Source organism: Enoplosus armatus, chromosome 4 (genome assembly GCF_043641665.1).
Source record: "Enoplosus armatus isolate fEnoArm2 chromosome 4, fEnoArm2.hap1, whole genome shotgun sequence".
Lineage (NCBI taxonomy): Eukaryota > Metazoa > Chordata > Actinopteri > Centrarchiformes > Enoplosidae > Enoplosus > Enoplosus armatus.
In genome coordinates, this window is record NC_092183.1 from 21,020,492 (window position 1) to 21,044,851 (window position 24,360).

The 24,360-nt window shown below is 45.0% G+C and overlaps 3 protein-coding genes across 4 annotated transcripts in view; 1 reads left to right on the forward strand and 2 right to left on the reverse strand.

The window, feature by feature from the left end:
• The first annotated feature begins 546 nt into the window (after positions 1-546).
• On the forward strand, positions 547-7,515 carry klhl22 (kelch-like family member 22). 2 transcript variants are annotated; one of them, XR_011597329.1, is made up of 8 exons: positions 547-794; positions 1,924-2,089; positions 2,182-2,505; positions 2,675-3,084; positions 3,378-3,570; positions 3,743-3,976; positions 4,416-5,126; positions 7,032-7,515. XR_011597329.1 is itself a non-coding variant. In XM_070904036.1 (7 exons), the coding sequence occupies exons 1-7, from the start codon at positions 547-549 to the stop codon at positions 4,755-4,757; spliced, it is 1,917 nt and encodes a 638-aa protein (XP_070760137.1). In that variant the 3' UTR covers positions 4,758-6,037. The 2 variants fall into 2 exon arrangements, 1 of the variants encoding a protein (XP_070760137.1); XM_070904036.1 differs by lacking the exon at positions 7,032-7,515 and having other exon boundaries at positions 4,416-6,037.
• A 1,851-nt stretch (positions 7,516-9,366) lies between these two features.
• tbx16 (T-box transcription factor 16) lies at positions 9,367-12,092 on the reverse strand. Its single transcript, XM_070904037.1, has 9 exons — positions 12,077-12,092; positions 11,764-11,920; positions 11,541-11,643; positions 11,007-11,171; positions 10,617-10,763; positions 10,442-10,512; positions 10,245-10,333; positions 9,937-10,150; positions 9,367-9,845 (listed from the first exon to the last, which is right to left on the reverse strand). Exons 1-9 carry the CDS (start codon positions 12,090-12,092, stop codon positions 9,425-9,427), a joined length of 1,383 nt encoding a protein of 460 aa, XP_070760138.1. The 3' UTR covers positions 9,367-9,424.
• A 6,189-nt stretch (positions 12,093-18,281) lies between these two features.
• The window catches only part of cabin1 (calcineurin binding protein 1), a 35,151-nt gene continuing 29,072 nt past the window's right edge, over positions 18,282-24,360 (reverse strand). Inside the window, exons 37-40 of the mRNA XM_070904233.1 lie at positions 21,960-22,215; positions 19,214-19,372; positions 18,905-19,107; positions 18,282-18,783 (exon numbers count right to left, since the gene is read on the reverse strand). Of these exons, the coding sequence (XP_070760334.1) occupies positions 18,628-18,783; positions 18,905-19,107; positions 19,214-19,372; positions 21,960-22,215 (774 nt within the window). The 3' untranslated portion in view covers positions 18,282-18,627. The remainder of the gene's footprint in view (positions 18,784-18,904; positions 19,108-19,213; positions 19,373-21,959; positions 22,216-24,360) is intronic.

The following is a 24,360-nucleotide window of genomic DNA, read 5'->3' on the forward strand; positions in this document are numbered from 1 at the left end:
TGCTGGCTACAAAGAACTTGGTGCCATTGTGACCAAACAGCCAATCTAAAACGTCGTTGTTTTTGACGAACACGAAGATATTTTCGTGCAGTCGTTTTGTTTCTGTTTTTAAGGTGCCCAGCTTGCTGTTTTTATAGTGCGTTTCATCAGCTAGCAGGCTAACCAGCTGATAGCTTGCTAGCTAGATGTTCTTCACCGTTTAAACTAACTTAACATTAGCTGACGTCTTAGCAGCGTAGTGGCAGCTAGCAGTAGGTCGACGGTAGGGCGCATGTATGTAACTTTATACTACATACGTCTTTCTAATAGCTCTGTAGATTGAGCTATTGTGTGAATCGTGAATATAACTTGTTAAAGAGCAGTAACGTTGCAGTGACTGTGCAGTGACTTTTCAAGCAACCGTAACCACCCTTCTTTAGCCGTTAGCTGCCCAGCCTATTCCTCCTCTTTCTGTATATTTCTCTACGTGCAGACATCAGTTGTGGCTTTTGTTTATACCAAATATGAGAGAGAGAGAATGATGTCAGTACTAGACAGATAAACGCGATGAAGCCTGGACATCAGTGTACTGCCATGGCTGAGGATGGAGAGCTGAGTCCAATGGGAGGACGCGCTGGCTCATCGGGCCGCCTGGGCCGACAGACCTACAGAAGTTCAGCCCATTTCCGCAGCCTGCTGGACGGCTTGCTGGCTCTCAGACAAAGTGGCATCCTGTTCGACGTGGTGCTGCTGGTGGAGGGTCGACCAATACAAGCCCACCGTATACTTCTGGCAGCCGCTTGCGATTATTTTAGGTAACACTCACGGCAGGCCTCCTTGTCAGATACCAGTCAAGACTAGCTTAAACAATATACAGATTGAGAGGCACTCTGTACAGGCAGTAGTCATATGCTTACCATTGACTGTGACCAGAGGCCTCCAGGCTACTAAATGTATGTCCAGTCAAGCTATTTCACACAACTTGTTGTTGTTATTATGGTCCTGTCCCCGTTTACATGTAGCCCATTCTAATCAGTGAGTGCAGGTGTCTGTAGACACAGTGTATCTCAGGACATGGCCGAGGCTTGGTGCAGAGTCCAGTGTAAACAAAGTTTCTCCTCTTGCACACCATCCCCTGCAGCTTATCAACATTTTCACATGATCAGCAGTGGTGTGCACATTTTAGGTTGACTTTGTAGCTTGTGTTTACTTTCCTGCTTCCATCATCACCTAAATTGACCTGCTTTCGTGGACAAAGTAGGTCACGGATACAAACTCTGATGTCCACACTCGGCCAGCGGTGTACGTGACACAGATAGGTGTATTGAATGTGAAGTCAAACAATAAAGGAGTCAGTGTGTCACTTTGCACTTTACATTGATTTGTAGCTTTCTGTGCAGGGGTGGAGGAAGTTGCTTCTCTGGTGCATTCTCTGGTAAACCAGAGCCCTATTGTTGGTAGATAGCCCTGTAATCCCATTATATTGCTAAAAGTAGGTAAAGATAAGGCATACAGGTAACAGGCAGGTAACATCCGGTTACAGATAAGCTGTATTTTGTTGGGTGTGCTCTGCACCAGCAGTTGAAGGGAATAACAACTGAGGCTCAGTAGATTCAACAAAGATTTGGTTGAAAGCATACGAAGGTGTTGTGATGGATACAGAAATCTCAGCATCAGGAGCATTAGAAGCGCTTTGCTCACTTTTCAGGTGGTTTCTCAGCTTAACATGAACCCTTTCTTTTGGGCTTTTGTCTTTAGTGGACGGTTCATAGTAGAAAATGACAGAAAATCTGCAGAGAAAGAGATGTGGACATTGTGCCGTAAAAGTACAGAGTAGAATTCAAACTGGGGTCATTGTGGCTACATGGTATGCTTATTACAGTCACTGTGGCATCAGGTCACCCCAACATAAGCCATTTAACACGTGTCACTGTTCTCCACCAGGGGAATGTTTGCTGGAGGCCTTCGGGAGACACAGCAAAAGGAGATCCCAATTCACGGAGTGTCTTACATGGCCATGAAAAAATTACTTGACTACATCTACACTTCAGAGATTGAGTTAGACCTGGAGTGTGTGCAGGAAGTCCTGATAGCTGCCACGCTAGTACAGGTAAGCTCTTTGTTCTTTTGCTAGATCAAGTTGTACATTGTTGTATTTTTTGGGGGGAGGGGGGCTAATCCGTGTCCTTTTGTGTTTCAAAGCTTGAGCTGGTCATCGGCTTTTGCTGTGATTTCCTTTTCTCCTGGCTGGACGAGAGCAACATTTTAGAGGTGCACAATCTAGCCGATCTCTACGGACTGCAACAGCTTAATGCCAGGGTCCACTCCTACATCCTCAGGAACATCCAGACTTTGTCTCGAACCGATGTGTACCGACAACTCCCCCAAGATGAAGTCTTCAGAGCGCTGAGCAGTGACGAGCTTCAGGTGAACAGTGAAAACGAGGTGTACGAGGCGGCTCTTCACTACCACTACAGTCCTGTGCAGGTGGAAACTGACCAGGTGTACTTGCAGGTCAGTCAGAAGGTGTGTCTGCATTTTGTTCTCATCTCTCCTGCTCCATCACATACACACTATATACTATATACCTGCTTAGCTTTGCTTGAAGCTGTGCTTCAGTTTTACTCACACTTTGTCAAAGCTTTATCTTTCTGAATATGCAATCAACTCATTCTTTGATCTTTCTGACCCAAAGGATAATCTCAAGATGCTCGATGCTGTGCGTTTCTGCCTGATTGAGAAACAAGTCTTGCAGAGGCTGTACGGCAGACTGAACCAGTGTCCACTGAAGGAGTCTGTGTCCGCCGCCCTGCGGTACCACGAGCAGGAGATCTGGCAGCCCGTCTTGCAGAGTCCTCTCACCCAGCCGCGGTCCACCTTCCACTGTATATTGGGCTTCGGGGGGATGTTCACCTCCAGCTCCCTCACAGACGGCGAGCATTTATTTCAGGTGTTCCACCCGAGCTGGGGGATGTGGAGGACTCTCACTGCAGCTCACGCCCCCCGAATGTCCAACCAGGGTGTCGCCGTGCTCAACAATTTTGTTTATCTTATTGGAGGAGACAAGAACACCAGTGGATTTCGTGCAGAGACCCGCTGCTGGAGGTGAGACCCCATTTGTCCTGTTTAAAAAGTGCAGACCTAGACTCTATTTGAATTAGGTTCTATTTAGGACTGCAGCTTTCACTTACTTTCTTTATCAATTATTCTGTTGATTAGTTATTCTTTAGTTATTTGAACTTGCCACATGACATTGTGTGTGGAATAATTATCTAACAATTAATTGATTAAGCGACTATAATTATTTAAGTGCCAGTTCTGTTACCTTTGGAGTGTTTCACAGATCTGATTGGAATTCAGAAAATCATATCTTCACTGTTTTTAATGCTTTTCCCCAGATACGACCCTCGTCACAACAGCTGGTGCTCCATCCAGCCTCTGCAGCAGCAGCATGCGGACCACTGTGTGTGTGTGCTGGGCGGCCACATTTATGCCATTGGAGGACGGGACTACTGCAATGAACTGGACTCAGTGGAGCGCTATGACCCACACACTAACATGTGGGAGTTTGTATCACCCCTGAAGAGAGAGGTATGAGAATAGAGTTGAAAGATGGAAAAAAGGCTTGTAATACCGCTACTATCCACATGATGGTGCTACATACTCACCTGTGTGTTGTTAATTGGGCTTCCCTGTTAAATAGCAGGTACCCCCCCCCCCCTTCCTTGATTTTCCTTTAATACTAGTCTAACCCTCCCTCCAGGTTTATGCCCATGCTGGAGCAGTGCTGGATGGGAAGATGTATGTAACATGTGGCCGCAGAGGAATGGCGTACCTCAGAGAGACCTACTGTTTTGACCCAGTGGCCAATCATTGGACAGCATGCGCTGAGGGGCCAGTGGAGCGGGCGTGGCACGGCATGGCTGCTGTTAACGGACGCGTTTATGTTATTGGTGGAAGCAATGATGAGCGTGGATATCGGCGTGATGTCCTGAAGGTACAATGTCACAAGTCATCAGTGGTGAAGGCAGTGTTTACTCTGGTAAACAGTGTTTTCACTGTTTGAAATGTTGCCTGATGTACTTGTACGTCATGTTTTTACACACAGTTCATGCATTATGACATATTTCTTTTGTTTTTTTCTTTTGTTTTCCATTTGTTTTTTGTATGCAAATGTGACGTTTTTTTATGTCTCAAAGTGCCCCAACTTCTTGATCTCCCCTCTCTCCTCTCTGTCTGACAAATTTAGATTAGAAAATATTCTATAGTCTATTGAGTCCAACCTCATTTTACATTGTGGTGAAGGCCTTTGTGAGCTCGAAAGCCAGTGGTTTTTACTTATTGAATTAATTACAAGCCAGAGCAGTGCCAGGTTATTACTGTTTGGATAGCACTTCTATGAAATGGACAGTAATTCATTTCCCTGTCTTTTTCAGGTGGGATGCTTTGACCCTGAAGCCAACTCTTGGTCTTTAGTGGCCCCCCTCCCCGCTGGACACGGAGAACCCGGCGTAGCTGTGCTGGACAGAAGCATCTACATCCTGGGAGGACGCTCTCACGACAAAGGCAACAGGATGAAATATGTTCACGTGTACAACACAGACGCAGACGAGTGGGAGAATGAGGCCGAGTTTAAGGAGCGTGTCTCTGGCCTGGCCGCCTGCGTGGTGCTCATGCCCCCTGCTGTGATCGCCCATGCCAGGAGCTGGGAGCAGCGCACCAAGGCCTCATGGGAAGACGTGGACATGGTCAACTCGGAGGACTCTAGTGAGGATTGAAGCAGCTGTGTTGAACTGAATGTCTTAGCACTGGAGACACTTGTGTGCACTTTTGTTACGCAGCATGTTGAATTTTAAGTACCATGAGGACATTTGTGGCAGTGCTTATGGCAGCACCGTGTCCTTCTTGCACGTCGACCACTTTGAGTGCCTCTGAACCAAAGTGTCATTCAGGACCTTTGCACACTTTTTGTTCCTTTTCAAATCTTAGGTAATCGTCCATGAGTCCCTTGCCTCCTCAAACGCGAATGCTACTGTTGGTCTCTGATGCTGTCACTGTAGCTGCCTCTGCATTGTTTGTCATAGAGAGAGCCTCTATGTCCTCAAGTGAGAGAAGGCAGTGAAGACTACTGGCTATGCAATAACATGGTAAGAAGTTCTCTCAGCTGCCTGGGTTTGTTCTTTTAAGAATTTGTGACAGGATTTCTTCTAAAATTGGGTTTCGACTTTTAGACAGAGATTTACAGGCAGCTGTTACCTTTTGTAATGTCGCCCCTTAGTTAGCTAGAAATATTATTTATTTGTGAGAATTAAATCAACCATTGTTGATTTTTATATATATATATAATTTACTTCTCCACCCTAGCAGCTCCTGGTTATTGTCTGGAGCTACAACAGAGTTCTCTTCACATCCAAACTACTGAGTTATCATTAAGTTGTTATTTTGACATTGTGCCTTGTTTCTGTGGTTACAACCTGAGCTTGTGTTGTGAAATATATTTCTATGTTTCAGTGTATTCTGTGGATGGAGGTGAGCCTTTCGGTATTGTGCCTCTGACAGCACAATTAGTTTTTGTTTAAAGACACCATTGTTTTGTGTTTGTACCTTAATGATGAGGCGCTGGTGCTACAGGTTGTAGACCTCAGCTCACAACGTGTTGCCGTGTCTGTCAATTATTTATGAACGTCTTGATGTTTGTGTGGTGAAAACCAAACCATTTTTTTGGTGTCCTTTCACTGACCTTTCATTCTGTATAAGCTAGTCCATAAGTCAATCCAAAGAGCACAATGAAGAGTGGTTGTAGAATATTTCTATTCGGTGAGTCGAGCTTTCACTGTTTGATTTCGGCATTTAAGAGGTTTAATGACACCTGCTCCTCTACGTATCCTTTATTTCTCTACAACTCTGGTTTAAAATGTACTTTGCTTTCCCATATATTGAGAGTTATGTCCTAAGGAAAAGAAATGCAATGTACTAGAACACACTGTCACACGAGATATGCAAGTTTAGGATCCTGTTCATGAGGCAAGTTTTGAAATGTAATAAAAATAGTAATATATCACTTTTGTCATGTGTGCATGTTAGCTGGGTTCAGGGCTGTAGCTACCATTGAGGACACCAAGGTCATGTCCTCGGTATTCTTTCTGGGAATTTGGGGGTTTCAGCAACACATGGTGTGTATTATTTAGGTTGATTGTAGTATTGGTATATTTAAATTAGACTACTTTTAGTTCAACAAAACAATCAAAGGATTCTGTGTTTCTCCATCAGGATTTTATTCCTGACAGCAGAGAGAGGGCTTTGAAACACCATTGAGGGTCCATTGTTGGGAAATAAAAATGGTATTACAGGTGCATAATTCCCTAATAATTTCCTAAATGGTTTCCTGGAATCTAGTACTGATTACAGGGAAAATAGTTTGTTGTGTTGTTTATAAGCACTTCAAAGGAATTTCCTCAAAAGTCTTCATGAAACTTCATGTTGTTGTGTAATTCAACAGTTTCACGAATGAAACAGGAAATCTCCACTGACGAATGTCTTCCCGCTTTGAGCTTCTGTCGGTGGTTGCTGCCTCTGACCTTTATTCCGCCCAGTCTCTACTAGTTCCTCTCCATTTGGCCCTACACTCCATCAGCTTTATGAAGGCTGACTGCTGCTTTCCTCTCCGAGGCTGTTTCATCTACATCTGTTCCCCCCCCCCGTTTCACACTATTGTGCCAGTTGTCTGGTGGGATCTGCTGACACCAGCACTGGACAACCAGGATCAACAATCTGCCGCGTTTATGCGTCGGCCTTTTCATTCTAGAGCTATAGTGCCACCTTGGGTATACTTAAGACGTATGTCATGCACTTAACCACGTCAGCGGCCTTTACAGGCCTCTGAGTGCAGGTCGATCTGGTGCTCTTTGCTGGACCATTATCACAGCAATTAAAAGGCCCAAATTACCCATTGATGTAGAGCTATGCAGATTAAACCCAGTGGAGTTGTGGATGTGTGTGTGTCGAGGGAACGTCACTAAGTGCTCACTTTCATTCTCCTTTCTCCTCTCCAGGAGGTCCTCAGCCAGCTTGTCTGGCGATAAGTCAATAGACAACAAAGAGTCACCTGCAGATGGAGATCTGGACCCGGAGAGGCTCCTTTTCACTGTGGGACGGGCAATATTCTTCCTGGACGTCTATGGAGCTGCATGCAGTAGCGTTTGTCTTTAAATGACTTAAGGCCCTAACCAACATGACCGTATGTATTTACTCTATAGTACACATAATATACAGTATATACCATTACTGTGGTGTAGATGATCAAACTGCATCAGCATGACATGACCTGGCGGTAGCACCCTAACCTGTAGGCGTCTAGAAAATGTTCCCCAAGCTACCCTTCTTTCCAACCTCCGCCCTTTGTTACAAATGCAAAGATACGGTTTTCCAAGACATGCTGTAAATGTTTGAAGTGTTTTGCATGTCTTCAAATGTTCTGATACTGATACTCTGCGGCCTGTTTGCCGTGTTCTTGTCTGTTTAGACAAAAATGTCATGGTCCAGCAAACAAATATAATAGATAATCTGACTAGATTGTCGTTTTGTTTCACTTTCTTCTGTCGCTCATATTTGAATTGCTGAACACATCTGAGATGTGGGGATGACACATTCCGTCTTAAAGAATAAGGCTGACAAATGTGCATAATATTATGACAGTATATTACAAACATAATACAGACCAAAGGAAAACAATACATATCCATTCATACAAAGGTTGTGAATAGCATTTACATATTTGGAATCGCATCAGAATACTTCTTAAGACCCTTTTTTTGATATGAAACAGAAGGGTAAGTATTTAAAGGGCAAGATCCAGGTCTGTTTTCAGATCTACCATCCCACCAGGACATTACATTAGGTACAGTGACAATATCTTGGTGAACAATTCAGCTAAAACAGCTTCATCACCTATATATTCGTGTGACGTCACCAAATGTAAGCAACATCTATGAATACAGATTATATGCACATAGGATGTATTGTCATGTATGATCCCAACAATATCCTGTGAAAAGCTCTTTAATATCTTGCAGGATTTTATTTTCCCAGTTCCTTCCAGCATGATTTGATCTTTACTGGGTTTAATGAAAAGGCTGGCCTCTGGGAGATGTAATCTCATAATATCTCAGAATTTGAACTTCATTGCACTGACCCCCCCCCGCCCCCAAGTACAGATCTCTCTTTTGATGAATAAATGAACTGCGATGCAATTAACATACAGATGGGTGGACATACTGCTTCAAGAAGCCTCCAAGATAATGAATCGCACTGAATAAAATCCACACCACGCCAGAATTGTTCCTGAAGGATGCCCCCCCCCCCCGCCCCCCCCCCAGACTTTACAACAGTCATTAGCAGCTCATATCCACCCAGGGTGTAGGCAATGGGCCCAGCCTGTGTTTTTCAGTTGTGAAAAGGAGCCAACAGCCCCCCATTTTCATGCTTTTTAAGGCTCATTGAGATGGAGAACGAGAGTCGTGCAATGCTTTATGATGCCGGTGGGTAAACCTCAGCAGGTGAGCCGGAGTCACAGTAATACAATGTCTTTAATGCATGCTGGGCCTGTCGAAACTACAGAGTGGCCCTCATTAGATCAACAAAGAGGAAATACAAACAAACACCACCAAAGGACGTGCTGCTTATCAGAGCTGGCCGGGTACAAAGCATGCAGATGTGCACCGGCAAACAAAGACACTTGAACCTGCTGTATGCAGAACATGGACTGGAGGAAGACAAAAATGACAGACAGGCAACCAGTGGGAGATATAAAGGCCTGGGTGGGAATGTGAGGGTTGAAGTGATAACTGTCTGGGAGACGAGTATCACATTTTATTTGGATGTAAGTTTGAGTAAGTACTTGCCAAAGTATTATTTATACCACCCATCCATGTTTAAATAAGTGTTATTACAGAATGATAAGCCAAATGTTACATGTAAACTAGTTCTGAATGTTCTACCTTTGTTTAAGTTTACACAAACAAGACATCAAATCATGTTAGTTTAGGGTTTTTATTTTCAGATCACGTCACAATTTGAAGACAGACATACATACATTGCACACTTACGTTTTATTCTTTCTATTTTGTTATGTTTTTTTTTTTGTTTTTTTTTTTACAAAAATAATATTTACACTTGGAGAATGAGATGAAATACAAAATAAATAGACAATTCATTAAACAATAAAACAATCAATCAGAACGGAGCAGCACACTTTCGTTTCCTGCCAGTCTGAACGGAAGGCAGCGGCAGGCGGCTCCTCACAACGCTTTTTATCTTGCAGTTTCTCCGTCGTTGTCGCAGGCCCCTGCCCCTCTGCCTTGTCATGCATTCTCATAGCTGGGAGCTCTGGATCAGCTGCAGCATCATCGGTAGAGTCACTCTCAGACAGTTAACACTGAAGATCCCTTCACCAGCAGGAGTAAGAGAACAGCGGGTACTGGCTCCACTCAGCCACGTTGCCATGGTGATAGCCGTGGTGCACGGCTTGCGTGGTGTAGTCAGCGGTCAGGTGGTGAGGAGGGGGATACTGGGCGGGGCCGGGGCCGCCCCACTGGCCCAGGGGCTGCTCGGCGCCATACGGGCTGTAGATGTGGTGGCCGATCACCCCCGGTTTGCCGGCCTGGGCCATGGTCATGTTGAGGACCCCGGTGTAGTCCTGGGGGCCGCAAGGGGAAGGGCCAGTCTCGTGTGTGCGGGGCTTTGAAGAGTCATGGTCGGGGACGGTGGCGACATCAGGGACTCTGGACTCAAAGCTGCTGCGTCCTGATCCACTGTTGCTGCTGCCGATGCTGGAGGAGGGGGAGGGAGACTTTCCGTACTCGTGGAACCTGAAGAGCGAAAGCAAAAGTGGTCAGCGTTCTGTTCATCGTTATCATCTGTTTTAACATCATTATGTCACGTTGCATAACCAGTATTCACCTGTACGGTTGGTAGGAAGCTGGAGCAGGAACAAGCTGCTCCGTGTTGTACAGGTCCCTGGGGTCTGCCCCGGCGGGGGAGTCAGTCCTCACACTGGGCTCTCTCTCAGCAGCCCACGGGGAGTAACGCTCCTCTTTGACGGCGTCACCCTCTTTCCTTTTGGGCAGGTCTCCTTCCTCTCCGTCGTAACCCTCATACGATGACCGGCAGAAGTCTGAGAAGACACAAATCCATCAAATAAACTTCCAGGTACAAGACAAGAAAGTAAAAAAAACATCAGCAGGAGGACACGAGTCTTAAAACGGTACCTGCTGGACTGTCCTCCTCGGAGTCCCTGTTCAAGCTGTCTGACATCCTGGCCCGTTTCTCGAGGCAGGCTGGGTTCTTGGTTGCACGCCTGCAGAGGAACATCGGGTTCATTAATACATTACTCAATACAATCTACTACAAAGGAAAACTGTAGATGAGCCCCTACCATCAGTGCCTGTGTGCGTATGTCACCCACCTTTTTTTATTAGTGCCTTCATCCCGGAAACCTTTTGCAAATGGGTTGTGATCGATCTTCAGCTTTGTAATCTGTAGGTGGGGAAATCAGATCCAAAAGTCAAAAATCTCAGTAATGTGTCATTAAAATGACCTTGTCAGCAGTTTGGTTTTGGTTCCCGGTGACAGAAACTGACCTTGGTGTTCTGGTAGGCTGTGACTGCTGTGAAGGAGGTCTCAGGGAAGGTGAAAGTCTGGAAAACACTCCAGCGGACACTGAAGAGGTCGTCTGCCTGGACGATGTGGAAGCGCGGGTGGTAGCGATGCATGGAGTGCAAAATGATCTGCAGATAGGAGGACAGAGTGATTAATTCAGAGCACTTTCTTTCTGTTTTTAAGCACTTAAGAGCTTCATTTTTCCAGCATCCACTTTTGTCGCTGACATCCAGTGTGTAAGTGTTACCAGTTTGTCCCCCAAGGACTTCAATTATCAAACATCTTCTGAAAAGGTAGTGCAGATATCATTTGGTAATATGTTGTTGTTGTTGTTGTTGTTAAGCACTCGAAATGGGAGTGCTCTTACTTACATGGCCGTGCTGGTCGAGCGTGTTGTTGGTGAGCTTAAGCTTGAGGAAGGAGACGGACTGCTTCATCCAGTGGCTCCCCGGGGCTGGAGAGTCGGGGTGGAGGTAGGTCCTGCAGGGAGGCTGGGGCTCCGCTTTTCCTGCCACCTCCCATTTCTCTTTATTCCACTGTAGGAAGGAGACAGATAGTCAGTCAGTCAGTCTGTCACAGAGAAAGGTGATTTGCAGAAGGAGCTTCATCTTCCTCCCTTCCCCACAGTGTGAGAGGAGGACGATAGAGTGGAGAGCGGCTGCTGGCCAGTACCACCCACAGAGATAGGGGGTAGTACAGTGGGCTCCCAGCAGGGGATAGAAAAACAGGAAGAGATAGCACCCCTTTGATGTACAATGTCAAGAGAGGGGGGACGGGGGGGGGTGATAAACGGGATGACTTGTCTGGAGATACTGGTAACCACCGAGGGATATCTACGGCCAAAGCCATGGCTGTGATAAGTCAAGGCTACTTTTTATTGTTGGAAATTAGCCGGGCTGTCTTACCTTATACCTGAAACCATCCTCAGGGACCATGTCGACCAGTAAGATGTACTTGGCACATGGAATAAGGCCGGATAGATTCACTTTACAGTGTGGAAACATCCTCCTGGAAAACAGAGAAGAACACATATGAGAGGGCAAGAATAAAAAAAAAAAAAAACACAGCAACAGAGGAAGCTACTGTCCAAAAAATTTTGCATTAAATGTTATATTTCTGCCGTCTTACCTGCCAGGTTTGGTGATGATCATCTCTGTCCCTATGCCGTGGAAGGTCTTCCAGAGTTCAGGGTCCTCCAGAGTCATCCTGATGTTGCCCTGGAGATAGGTGTCAGGGCCAGCAGCCATGGAGGAGGGAGGAGGGCCGCCGTAGTTGGGCTTCAAGTCTAGAAGTAAATAAGATTCATCACAGCCGTGCTCCACTCACAGCGATACAAGACATAATCTCTGAATCGGGCGCGCTCGAGTCAAGAACAAACAACTAGACAAAACATGGCGGGGAAAGCCAAGTGTAAATCCAATGGAAGCCAGTCACCACTCACCTCTGATGGACTGCATTCTTCAGGTTCAGCAGCAGCACGGCTTGAAGAGGTTCATGCACTGAGGGTCAATAAGCAATCCAAGTATCTGTGATATCCAAGTGTTTGTCCCTCCTTGGTCTCCTGCCTCATGTGCAAAACAGAAAAAAAAAAAAAAAAAAAAGAAATCCAGCAGTTCAGGCAGTCAGAAGGTTAGGCAGTCTTATTGCAGCAGATATTTCAGAGCTCTTGAGTCCTGCAGGAAGGGGTGACCATGACTTTTAAGGGGAGCTGCCGAGTGGGTGGGGTCAAGAGAGCCATTCCCAGGCTTTGAAGTGGCACAATGATGAGTCAGTGGCCTGCTGTGATTGGAGGGTGCTGGAAATCAAAGAGACTTAACAGAGCCTTGATACCGTCCCCACAGGAAGGGGGACGGAGGAAATGCATCTTTATTAACTGCTAAGAGACTTTAAAACAAATATGGACGGACTTCCCCGCTGCAGATCAGGACTGGCAGCGGCACCAGAATCTGTGTAAATATCATTCACACAGACATAACCACACACCAAAATGGCATTTAGTGTGTTTGTGCAATGTGTTAAATACCCGATAATACATTCAACACAACATGTACATTTAGATAATAAAAGAGTGTTTTTGTGTGCACACTGGAGGAGTCGTTGCTTTCTTTAAAGTAGCATCTTCAAGAGTTTTCTCAATGCAGAGCCATTAGTCTAACACTAATTATTTATATTGGTCTGAAATGAGATAGACATTTTCTGTCATCAAATACATGATCACCTTTACACTTTTACATTCTCAGCTTTTTCCATCAGAGAAATTACGCAGTGGGTGGGAAACTCTGTGTAAACCCATAATGGTGTAATGACAACATACACTCTTTCTGCAGGTAACTCACCTGGGGGCATCCTCTGAAGGACTACAGGCAGTGGTGGTGATGGTGGTGGTGGGGGTGGGGTGGAGGGGGGGGGGGGGGGCATTGTGTATTGGGGTGTCTAGACAGGCCCATGCTCTGATAGATAATCTCATTAAGCTAGTTTCCCTTGAAGGAGCTGGTTTCTGCATGTGGAGAAAGCCCTGTGTATAGGCAGGCAATTAACAGCCAGTTAGCACCACAAGCCCAAGTCAGCCTTGAATGGGACAGGAGGGGTCTGACAATAAAGACCTGCCACAACAACCCGGCCGCCCTCCCACCATCCACATCCAGGCAGAATCCACGGGTGTCATTCATAGGCCCGTCTCCGCCTGTATCGTGCCAAGTTACCACAGGCGAAACAAATGCTAAACACTGCAGGCGTTAGCACAGAGGAGCAACATTAAACCACAGTCCCCCTCTTGTTTCCACTGACATGAAAATTTGAATTGAGGTGACTTTCACATCTCATTCAGCCTCTTTTCTAGCATGGACACACCACTTCCACTCACATTTGCCATTGTATTCTCATGTCTGCGTTGCTGCATACAATGCCTCCTGGGAGCCCAGCTCCCTGACACCCCTGCACAGAGGATTTCTTTTTGCTTTTGTGCAACCGTATGGATAACAGGTTAGATGCCGAAACCAAATACAATATATTATCTTTACTTTTAACAGCACTGTGTGCAGAAGCAAATGGGTAGCGCAGCTACTCTGTAGAATCAGCAGTTAAAAGTGTGCATAAAGGGATGTTCAGTGGCAGAAAGTCCTCCCTGTGAAAATATTGATTAGCCCCTTTAAGGCTCCTTAAAGAGGGTCGATGCAGAATGAAAAGGATAATAACATTCTGCTTGTAATGATGCACTTAAAGATGCAGAGATCTCTGCGCGATCATTTACTCATGTTAAATGCCCTGATGTAGGACTCTCCCAGCAGCCCCTCCCCCTTACTCCTCTGTGGATCCTGGTGGCACAACATTGGCCTTGAGGAAGTGCGATGTGTTTTTATCCTCCTTATGTGAAACCAACTGTTGTCGAGGAGTTATTAATCACAGGTTCAGTGTGGCTCTCCTCACTTAGCACTTAGCCAGCTCCTCTGTGGCCCGCGTGGGGATCCCCTCGAGCTATTTCACAGGGCCGGGAGGTCACACGGCTAAGATGCTGCGAGAAGTAAGTCGGTTTTGATGAGAAATTGTCTGCAGATGGCTTCAGGTCGAGCCGAGGAGTGTGTCAGCGTCTGAGCTGAGGTGTACATTTCAGCAGCGGCAGTGTCAATCCCATTACGCACTGGAGCTGGAGGTGACAGGTGTGACTGGTGAAGGCCTCAGTACATGGCCTGGGGACAAACGTCAGGGACAGGGAGCTCTGCCTTATGCAACGGCCAGCCTGGTGGACGATTTGGACTGGATGGCACGTCAGGGAGGTCATCTGGAGAGGATGGATAGGGACCTGCTTCAACATAAATGAATACAAAGAGTAAATAATGAGGGACAACAGGGGGAATCGGATCATAGATATCCTCATACCTCCTGTTCAAATTGAACCCCCATGCCCGAACTCCACCGTGGCTTCCCTCCCTGCATCTACTCCTGGATCACCTTTGGCAGTGATGTTCCACCTCCCAGGTGTCAGTCTTTTGGCCATTTGCTTTAACTGCACAGATCCCCTTGTGCTCAGCAGTTAACAGCTGCCAATATACAGCCAGGGCCCGGGGATCAGACGGCTCTCCAGCAGCCCAATAAAGAGCCCCTGGAGTGGACTGACGAGAAATCTCACACCTTTCGCTCACATTAGCCATGCAGCATGCCCTTTTGATGCTTAATTGGCCACTTTGAGGGGTTTGTAGAGATAGCAGCCCCACGGCTGGAAACAACATGATGTCACACGAGGCCGAACAATCTCTCATGGCAGGAGAAATGCCTTCACCTGACAACAGGTCGATTATAATTAAGACTTTATCTGCTTTGAGCTGCTGTGCTGTGATCAGAGAGGACTCACAACATCCAGTCCAGTTTAAGGCACGGCAGAGAAACCTCTCATCTAAAGTCTGCATACAAAATGAGGTGGACCCAAGCATGTGCTGTATCTAACAAGACAACATAACTAATGAGTCAGATTTTATCAAGGTAGAAGCAGATTCATCAATTCCCTTTATACTCTACAGAGATTATACAAAAGAAACCTCTTTACTGTGGGGGGGAAAAAAAGAGAGAAATAAATCTGTTACAATATCCTGTCTGGGGGTCCCCGTCCTGACAGCAGAGTGACCGTGATCTCACATGCAGCAAGCAGGGGCCGGGCGAGCTCACATTTGGTCCACCACCATAAGAAAACAAACCTCAAATCTAGCTTGCCTGGCAAAGGGGGCAAATGACAACTTCACAGCACTTCATAAGAAACTCCTGGAAGTTGCTAATGAAGACTAATGACTTCCCTCGTGTCGGAGACTTCACACCAGAGTGTACAAGCCCTTTGACCACAAAGTCAATGTGGTCAGCGGGGTGGTCCGCCGGGCACAGGAGCCCACAGCCCCCCCCTGGAAAGCATGGTGACTGGAAGAAGATACTTTTTCATGATATTTATTTTAGCCCACACACACGCCTACTTTTATTTTCCTGTTAAAGGATTTATTTTCTGAGTTTTTCTTCATCTGACTCGAGGGTCTAAGGGTGGCGGGCGTCGTATGCTGTAAAGCCCTTTGAGGCAAATTTGTGATTTGCAATTTTGAGCTAGATAAACAAAATTGACTTGACTATCCTGCAATAAAACATCTGTTGGTTGAAATTATCCTGCAGAATTTCATAATTAGCAGTTTTAAGAGTTGTTTAATTATGAAAACAAATCGTTTTTATGTGTTTTATTAGCAGCCTGTAGGAAGGCAGGATCAAACATTGAGTGCGTTGTTGATAGAACTTAAAGAATGTGTTTTCAGTCTCATAGGCCACACACACACACACACACACAGAGTCTGGAAATCAACTCGACTGTCACGAGTTAAAATGTTGGCTGGTGACAAAAAAGTGTGTTTTAGTGAGTGACCATCACCTTCACTCGAGGGACGTCCCAGCTCGTCGACCATTCACCTGACCACTTCTTAAAAATGAATAGAAAACTAAATGAATGTTACAACCAATCCTCATCAGGCTGGCTTTAGCCTAGTCATTTATTAAAAAAACAAAAAAACAAAGTTGCTCAATTTGAAACTCTTCTTTGACAGGAAGTGAAGTTTAAGCATCTTGACTGGATGTTCTTGATGCTACACGTCTCTGTGGCGTGTTGTCGCGGCCTGTTCATGTCGTCTGTATTGTATTTATTGTTGTAACAGTTTTATGTTGCCCTCTTGGTAATGTCTCATTTAAAAAAAGACCAGTTACCTGCTTAAATAAAAGGAAAATGAAATGAAATACATTTCTTGATACAGTATTGTCTAGACTAAAGCAACAGTGAACTGAGGGGGAAATGCTCCTGTCAAATTATAGAGTAAAAACTTGCCACTTATTTTCTTGGCTCATATTAAACATAGAATATATTCATTTATCAAGTTGTGTTATTTATTATTGTTATTTTTGCTCCTTCTATGCTCCATGTCAAAGTGTTATGAATTCTCACATTATGTGGAAAAACTTGATAAAAACAAATGATGCATTATTACTGAACTAACTTGAGGAAGTGACAAGAACTGGGGCGGGGGGGGGGGGGGCATTAGAAGCAATCAGGTGTTGTCAGGCAACTGTGTATAAGTACATGTTGTAGGATGCTTGTGTTTTATATCTACAGATAATTGTATGCATCGTGTGTCTATGGGTCTTATAATAAACCATAGTTACAAGTCACAGACGGTGTTGCCAACATGGCCCCTCAGGTACTTTACCGCTTTCCCCAGAAAGCCCGGAGGTCGGAGCTCTCTGCTGACAGACAAAACCACCGTCTAATCTGATACAAGGACCCCTGTGGATAACAGGTTATGCAGATCTAGATGCCATTTGAAGTAGCACACAGAACAAATATGCGTTTCTCAAATATATTTTTGGTTTGACATCTATAATGCATTCAGTCCAGACATAGAGAACAGTTCCCCTCCAGCAGCCTGAGCCGGGGGAGGGGGGGGGGGGACCGTGCCGAGAACCCGATCACCTCTTTAGCCGTGGTACATTCCCAGAAGCTCAGTAGAACAATAAAAAAAATTATCTTACACCAAAAAAAGAAACCAAAATAATGAAATAAAAATACAAAACAGTTTTTTTTTTTTATATCAAGGGTGATAGTTTACAATTATTCATTTGTGTCCTTTTTAAAAATGATTTTTAGACAGCTTTCAAGAAACACAATCAGTAAATATCTTTCTTTTTTTTTATAGAAAACAATCTGTAAAAAACATTCTGTTGTCTTCCTCTGAGTTAAGCTAGAATTGTGACAAATTTACCAAAATGGTTTCAATGGAAAGGCATCTGTATAAGAAAGTCTTCCTCGGCATGCATTTCAATTCCACTGAAGTCAGGAGAGATCTCATGAAACGCCCGTTAGCGCTGAGTCGCTTGCTGACTTGATTGACATTGAAGTGACCCTCGCGCCTTAATGTTTACGCTCTCACACATGCGCACACACTTCTCCAGCTTAATACTCAACCCATTAAAGCCAAACGCATTGGAAAGATATTTAGATTATCACGCGTACAAAAGCTAATTCCTATTAACTGAAACCCCTTTCCGTATCATTCAGATCAGTGCTGGTGACAGGACGTCTTCCTGGTAAGAACTGTTCCTCGTAGCTACAAATGCACACCAAAGGAAAGAAAAAAAAAAAAATATATATATATAGGACAAAATATTACAAGAAATACAGTGAGTACAAAAATAGCACAGAGTTAAGTGCTAACTGAAAAATCATCCCAAATGTTAAGTGTAAACATTTCCAATCTGCTACAGGTTGTGAGGCTGTTGTGAGGCCCGTTAGCTCCACAGAATGCAGCCGATTGTCCTTATTTTCACCCTTGTGTTCATTGAAACACATCGTGTGCCAATGCAATGTGTCTTGCAGATGAAATTCCCATGCCAAAGTAAATGAAGTGGAGGACAGCAGGTACATGCTGCCGAGAATCAGTCCAGACTGAGGCGACTGGTTCTCGGATGAGGATTTAGCTGCAGCTTGGAGGTACAGTTAGCTTTAAACATAAAAAAAAAAAAAAAAAAAAAAAAAAAAAAAAGATGCATAAACACGGGACTGGTTGGCTTTAAAGGCTGAAAGTCTTTTCCTGCCAGATCCAGTGTGCAGCTGGGTGCAGGAGAGAGCTCGATAAGCTGACGTGTGATATGCATAAATGGCACCTTACAGACCAGACATGCTGCGAGACCGAAGCCATCGTTGTCTGTCATGTACACCATCCCTGCTGACGAGCAGAACGACACAGCGACATGACAGGCGATGAGAATACTGCATTTTTTTTTTTCAGTTTGGGAGTGCTTTTTTTTGTAATGCACGTGAGGGAACAATAGCATCAACAAAGACAGCTGCAGTGACATGTACCATTCTTTTTTTTTTTTTTTCTTTTTTTTTTAAGACAGGGGCACAGGGTTTGGCTGAGTGAGGCCAAGCTGCGACAAATGTCTGTTAGGTCTCAGCGTGCACACAAGGCCTTCAGCGGCTCAGATGTCCATGTAGTCGTCCTCCTCCTCCTCCTCCTCGTCCGACTCGCTCTCCAGAGACGACTCCTGGCTGGATGTCTCCTGCACCTCCAGCGCCGGCTGGCTCAGGGTGTCCTTTTTGACTGTGGCCGCAGACTGAGATGACAGGATGACGTTCTGTACAGGGGCAGACAGCAGGGGTCACTGTTGAGTGTTAGACCAGACTACAGTGTAAACAGCTGCATGTTAGGTCGTGAACTCGCTCAGAGGACCACATATTTAGGGGCAAGCTGCATACCTTGAGTCTTTGTTTGGTTTCCTCTGAGATGCTGCCTTTGGGGGAGAGAAGTGTGGGTGTCGGAGGTGTTACTGTGATCTCTGGCGGGAACTTGGTAACCGTGGAGGGGATGAAAAGCTTTGGCATGTTGGGGGGGACACGGGAGCGGATTCGGTTGGGGTCTGGAAGCTTTGACTGCTCATTGCTGGCATACTGCTGCTGGTCTGAGAGAGAAGAACAAGGGGACATTTGTAAAGGCATACGAGGTCACAGTATACACAGGAATATCATTTATCTTTTCTGTCACGCCTCTGATTCAAAGGTTCTGACCTGGGCAAGGTTGTGCGGTGCTACATGTGGCAGTTTCTTCCTGGAACCAGCCTGCTGCAGACTCTTGTCCTTGGGATACAGTGGCCAGTTTCATCTGTTGACAAAGGTGCGACTCCTGCTGTCTGTACGAGAGTCCCTCTGAGGGCTCCTCCCGCTCCTCTGTGGACAAAAACAACAACAAAATACATGTTAAAACCTTACCATCAGCACCGGACCCTCCACAGACTTTTTACAATATTTATCATTCTTTACAAAAACACGTAATTAATGATCTAATCAGATCCCTTACTGACAAAGACAATCACAACAACTTTATCTTAAGCTTTTAAATTGACAACACTGCAACTTGAGTTTGATGTTTTTGTGTTATTAGTCACAGAATGACTAGAAACCTTAGCATTAACATTCGTATGCATTGTGGTCTGATCAACAACAAGAAGTCAAGGCTTGATCCCCAGTATTGTTGGCCCACATAAGACTGCGTTTACACAACATCTGACTTCCTTAATGTTTTTTCCTACTGAATCAAGATGTTGAGGCCACGCATCCAAATGTGTTGTTGGATGTGACTCCGCTTGAGCAGAAAAGAAGCAGTTTTATTTGATGGAAAGGGCAGAACTCCTGAAAAAAAAATCTGTTGACCTGACTTCCTATGCCAGTCATCAAATACACTGTGACATAACCACTAGATTACAGTATTTTGACATAAATATACAATAAAACATGTCTGTTAAACTACAAGTTTACCTAAATGACTTATTTTCCATTTGATGGGACCGTAAAGTTCCCTTCATTAGCCAGCTTATCTGCAATGAGTACATGTGAACCAACTGCAAATTCACCCCCCCCCCGCAGCTCAGACAGACACAAATGAAAACAAAAATGATCTAATACTCTTTCAGGCTTCTCCACTAATGTTGCCTAGGAAACCATTACATAATCCACAGAGCTGCAGTGTTGCTTGATGCTAACCTGCGTGTGTATGTGTGTGTGTGTGTGTGTGTGTGTGTGTGTGTGTGTGTGTGTGCGCGCGCATGCATATGTGTGTGTGTGTGCAAACACTTTTGCATGTATCTCCAACACTTTCAAAGGTCATCCAACTTTAATAAGGAAGGAAATGATCCACACAAACTGCTGATATGCAGCTACTGGTTACAGACACTCCCAGTGAACTGGACATGTTGATGTAATCGATGTGCTCGCAGTTTCACACTGCAGTCTGGTTTCTTGCTGATGACATGAGACCGACAGGTCACATGACACGTAATAGGTGATAAAATGGACTCCATACAGTTTGCTGTGAAGCTGCATTGTGGGTTTCCAATTAAGGACAAAAACAAGATGAATACTGCCGTGCTGCAGAGAGCTCTGCCTGACAGCTAATTCATTAAAAGGTTTGCACTTGGGGGGTATTTTTCACTGACAAATACTAAAAATACAATATGCTCGAAATACCACAATGAAACGGAATACATTTCATAACTCTTTGGAGTCACATTTTTGCTTCTTGTTTAAACATTACAATCACATTTGTATTTAGAAAATGTGTCTGTAGAGAGCAGCCTAGCAGTACCACAATTCATAAATTACCCGAACGTAAAGAAAAAGTTCTAAAGTTCTGCATTAAAAAAAAAAAAAAAAATCAGACAGAAAGAAATATGAATTTGTTTTGACTTCTGACGCTGTAGAATCTTCACAATCAGTAACGTTTGCCTTTATATGAATTGCTGTGTGAGCAGATGGGAAACAAAGTGTTAATATCATTCTAAGTTGTGTATGTGAAGCTCCCATGCAGCCATACATCTCAAAAGCAACAACTGCGTCTAGTTGGTTACCTGCAAGAATATCTGCAGATATCAAAGAGGTGAAATGAAGCTAAGGTCTCAGAGGCTGCAGTAAAGAGCCCATGACCATTAGCTGACCATGGGCAAAAACAGGAGAGCCATCTGGATGAGAGCCAAATACAATAGCTCCGCTTACTGAGCACTTATCTGACAGAAAAGAAATGAAAGCTGCCTCAACAACAAGAGGACTGCCTTCAGTGTCTCCAAATGCTGCTTACTGCCCTCTAATGGCCTCGTACAAAAACCTAATGATTATTAAAACGTTCTAAATAATACATTTGATAACTAGAAAAAAGAGAGGGCAAATATTAAAAATACACTACCAAATACTACATGTGAGAGAATGTATCATCTATTTTTCCATTTCACGCTATTTCGAATATCAGGGGGGATTCAGGCTGAAGACACTGGGTGTAGGAATTGTATCTTTAGGTATTAAACATGAGATAAACATATTTAGATGTGAAACATGAGATAAACAGCACATCTAGCTGCCAGAATATTCATTATGAGGATCAGCAATGGTTACGCCAAACCCCTCCAGAAGCAGAAAGGCAGAAAAAGAGTCACAATCTGGAGGACACTGATTGCTAAAACTCTTGCTGGGGGACTGACAAAACCCAAAAGGCAAAATATAACCAGGCCAGGGTCTGCTGTTATGTAACAGGTCTGTGGAAGTCCACAGGCGCCCCCTGCTGGTCACATGGACTAAAGCACTTGAGGATCTTTACAAACTGAACTGACAACTGCAAAACACCACACTAGACTATACCTGCACTATTACCAATTTCAACAAAACAACATTTCATCTCGCAGTAACTTGTTAAGACGTGTGTATATCACATTGTGGCACAAACACTTTTACAACCATACAGAGAGACGTGTTGAGGAGGCCGCTGTACCTGTGTGTGGTAGGAAGGCCATGGCAGCAGCAGGGTGGCTAGCTGCTCTCCTGTGCTGTGGCTGATCGTGGAAGCCTGAGGCTTGAGGTCTGGACAACTTGCTCAGGGGCTCGTACACCGATTTGGCTTGGCCGTCCTGGGTAGACAGCGGGTGGCAGGTGTGGCTGAGCAGGACGGGCGTCGGCAGGGAGGCGGGGAAGAAGATGTCTCGGTGGTCCTTGGCGTACTTGGGTGTGGTCGGGGCATCGCCTGCAGACTGTTGGAGACAGAAGAGCAGTGGTCGTAAGGAGGTGTGACTGACCTTGGGGATCCATCTGCAGCGGTAACCCTCCTCTGCTCAGGTAGATTTCTGAGAACTGTACATCCTCTTCCCTGGAGACAGAGTCGGCTCAGAGACTCAGTGCCACAGAAACAGAGCGAGCCACCGTCGATACCACTGCACTTCTCAAACAACACACATCAGCAACATTAGTCTTGGCTCTTTCACACAAGAAGTAATGAAATCCTTTACGGAGTTGCGTTGACGTCCCTCAGGGGTTCAGAGGCTTGTGTGCTGGACTCTGTGTTGGGTGCTGGCGAGGACCACAGCTCTACGCCACACTACATCCCTCTGAGCCACTTTCCTGTGTGTCCTTTTGAGGACCACTTATAAACACAAGAGCTGCACAAACAACCTGTGACAACAGCCGCCCTGCTCCCACAGCCGCTGTCATGGCAACACAGAGGAGCACAGTTAAGAGAAATGAATACACCATCTCTACTTTTCAATTTAAAATGGATGAAAAGTTGGATGAAAAGTAGCTTTTATAAGCCTGCAAATCCAGCTCTTCAGTCTTATATATGAGCTGTGGCAAACTGTAACAAGCTTAGGAAATAGTGCATTTTATATCCAATGGAAGCGTACTGCATTATTTAGGCAGGTATGTTGAAAGGTAAATATGACCAAACAGAGGTAAATTTGACTGAATTAATTTGATCAAATGTGGTACAGTTTCGTCAGGATTTCAAAAGCTTAAGAGGCAACGTTCAGGGCCACATTACACTACTCTCATGGCGAGCAGGCTTTGACAGATACAGCATGTTAGCCTAAAATAATTTGGCAATAACAGAGCTCTCAGACTCTCTGCTGGGAGTTGAAGTCAAATTGCGCTCTGAATCAGAGCTGTGTATGATGAAGCTCCCTACGGGATTCACACAGCAGAGCACAGGCAAATCAAACAAACAAAGTAGGCCTTCCAAAAGCTTAGACTGCAACAGATCCTTCAGCTCAACACAGAGCGGCACAGCAGCTCCGAGCACGCACCAGCTCCGAAACCAGCTTTGATGATTCATATCTCATGAATTAAACATCGGCAACAAAGACACCAACAAGTCAGCTGGACTGTGCACATCAGAAAAAACACTGTACCTGAGAAAATTGCAGCACATAGCATGCGGCCAGTCTGTAGACTCCTCCAGCGTCTGCCGTGTGGTTAAGAGTGGGCTGCTGGCGGCCAAACGAAGGTCCCACAGTGTGAATGGAAAGACGGTTCTTTGCAATTATCGAGATTGGGCTTTAAATCAGATTAGAGGAGCTGTAGATGTCGCGTACAGGTTTGGTCATCTTTCCAACACAATTGAAAGACCGGCCGACCGGACATTTTAATTAAATTGCCTGCCCAAATGGGACTGACAGGGGGTGCTCCTTTGTGAAGCAAATGTCCATATTCTGCTGATATACAGAGGGTGAGACTGGAGGGTTTTAATTAAGTACCTCAAAAAGAGACACCATCTCCCCAAGTAGAGGAGAGCAAAAACCAAAAAGATTATGAAAGCATATCATTCGTTGAGCGACGGTAACAGAGAGCACAGGTCATTTAGCCTCGACATGCTTTCCTCCTGATTTGGCATCAAACTGAGGGAGCAAACAATAAAAAGAGCACAACATGGCAAATCTTCCGGCTCGGCACTATACGAACAGATCTCGCTCTGCACTTGTGGGGGCTTGAAGGAATGTGTGAATCTGTAAGAAGCAGGCAAGAATTCTTCATGTCCTCGAGCTGAGAACTCCAAGGTGCCTACTCACATTTTCCCCGCCACACTCCGGCGCAACCAAATGCAAACCATGACATGAGCTGGTGGTTCAATAATTACACATAAACAGCAGTTAGATTAGACTGCAGAACAAGCTAGTGTGCAGAAGCTCCCTACCTAAATACCATCATGGGAAAACGAGAACACAAAGCACCACACACAGGCTAACGATCATAATATCCGACAGGTCCAACAATCACGCCATGTCTTCCTGGCAACATCACATTTACCTGACCCGGAAGGTGTCTGGGTCAGACTCCACATATGAGAGTCACCAATTAAGTATTCAAATTTGGACAGTTCTTGATTTTGATGAGTCTGAAGTTAT

Excerpts from the sequence above, each read along its gene's own strand:
- tbx16 (XM_070904037.1), bottom strand. Across the intron at positions 10,151-10,244 it reads CGAGGAGGACAGTCCAGCAG|ACTTCTGCCGGTCATCGTAT; the intron begins GTACCGTTTTAA and ends GTGTCTTCTCAG. Across the intron at positions 9,846-9,936 it reads GCTTCCTACCAACCGTACAG|GTTCCACGAGTACGGAAAGT; the intron begins GTGAATACTGGT and ends TTCGCTCTTCAG.
- klhl22 (XM_070904036.1), top strand. The coding sequence starts at position 547 with ATGAAGCCTGGACATCAGTGTACTGCCATGGCTGAGGATGGAGAGCTG. Across the intron at positions 795-1,923 it reads GCCGCTTGCGATTATTTTAG|GGGAATGTTTGCTGGAGGCC; the intron begins GTAACACTCACG and ends GTTCTCCACCAG. Across the intron at positions 3,085-3,377 it reads GCAGAGACCCGCTGCTGGAG|ATACGACCCTCGTCACAACA; the intron begins GTGAGACCCCAT and ends GCTTTTCCCCAG.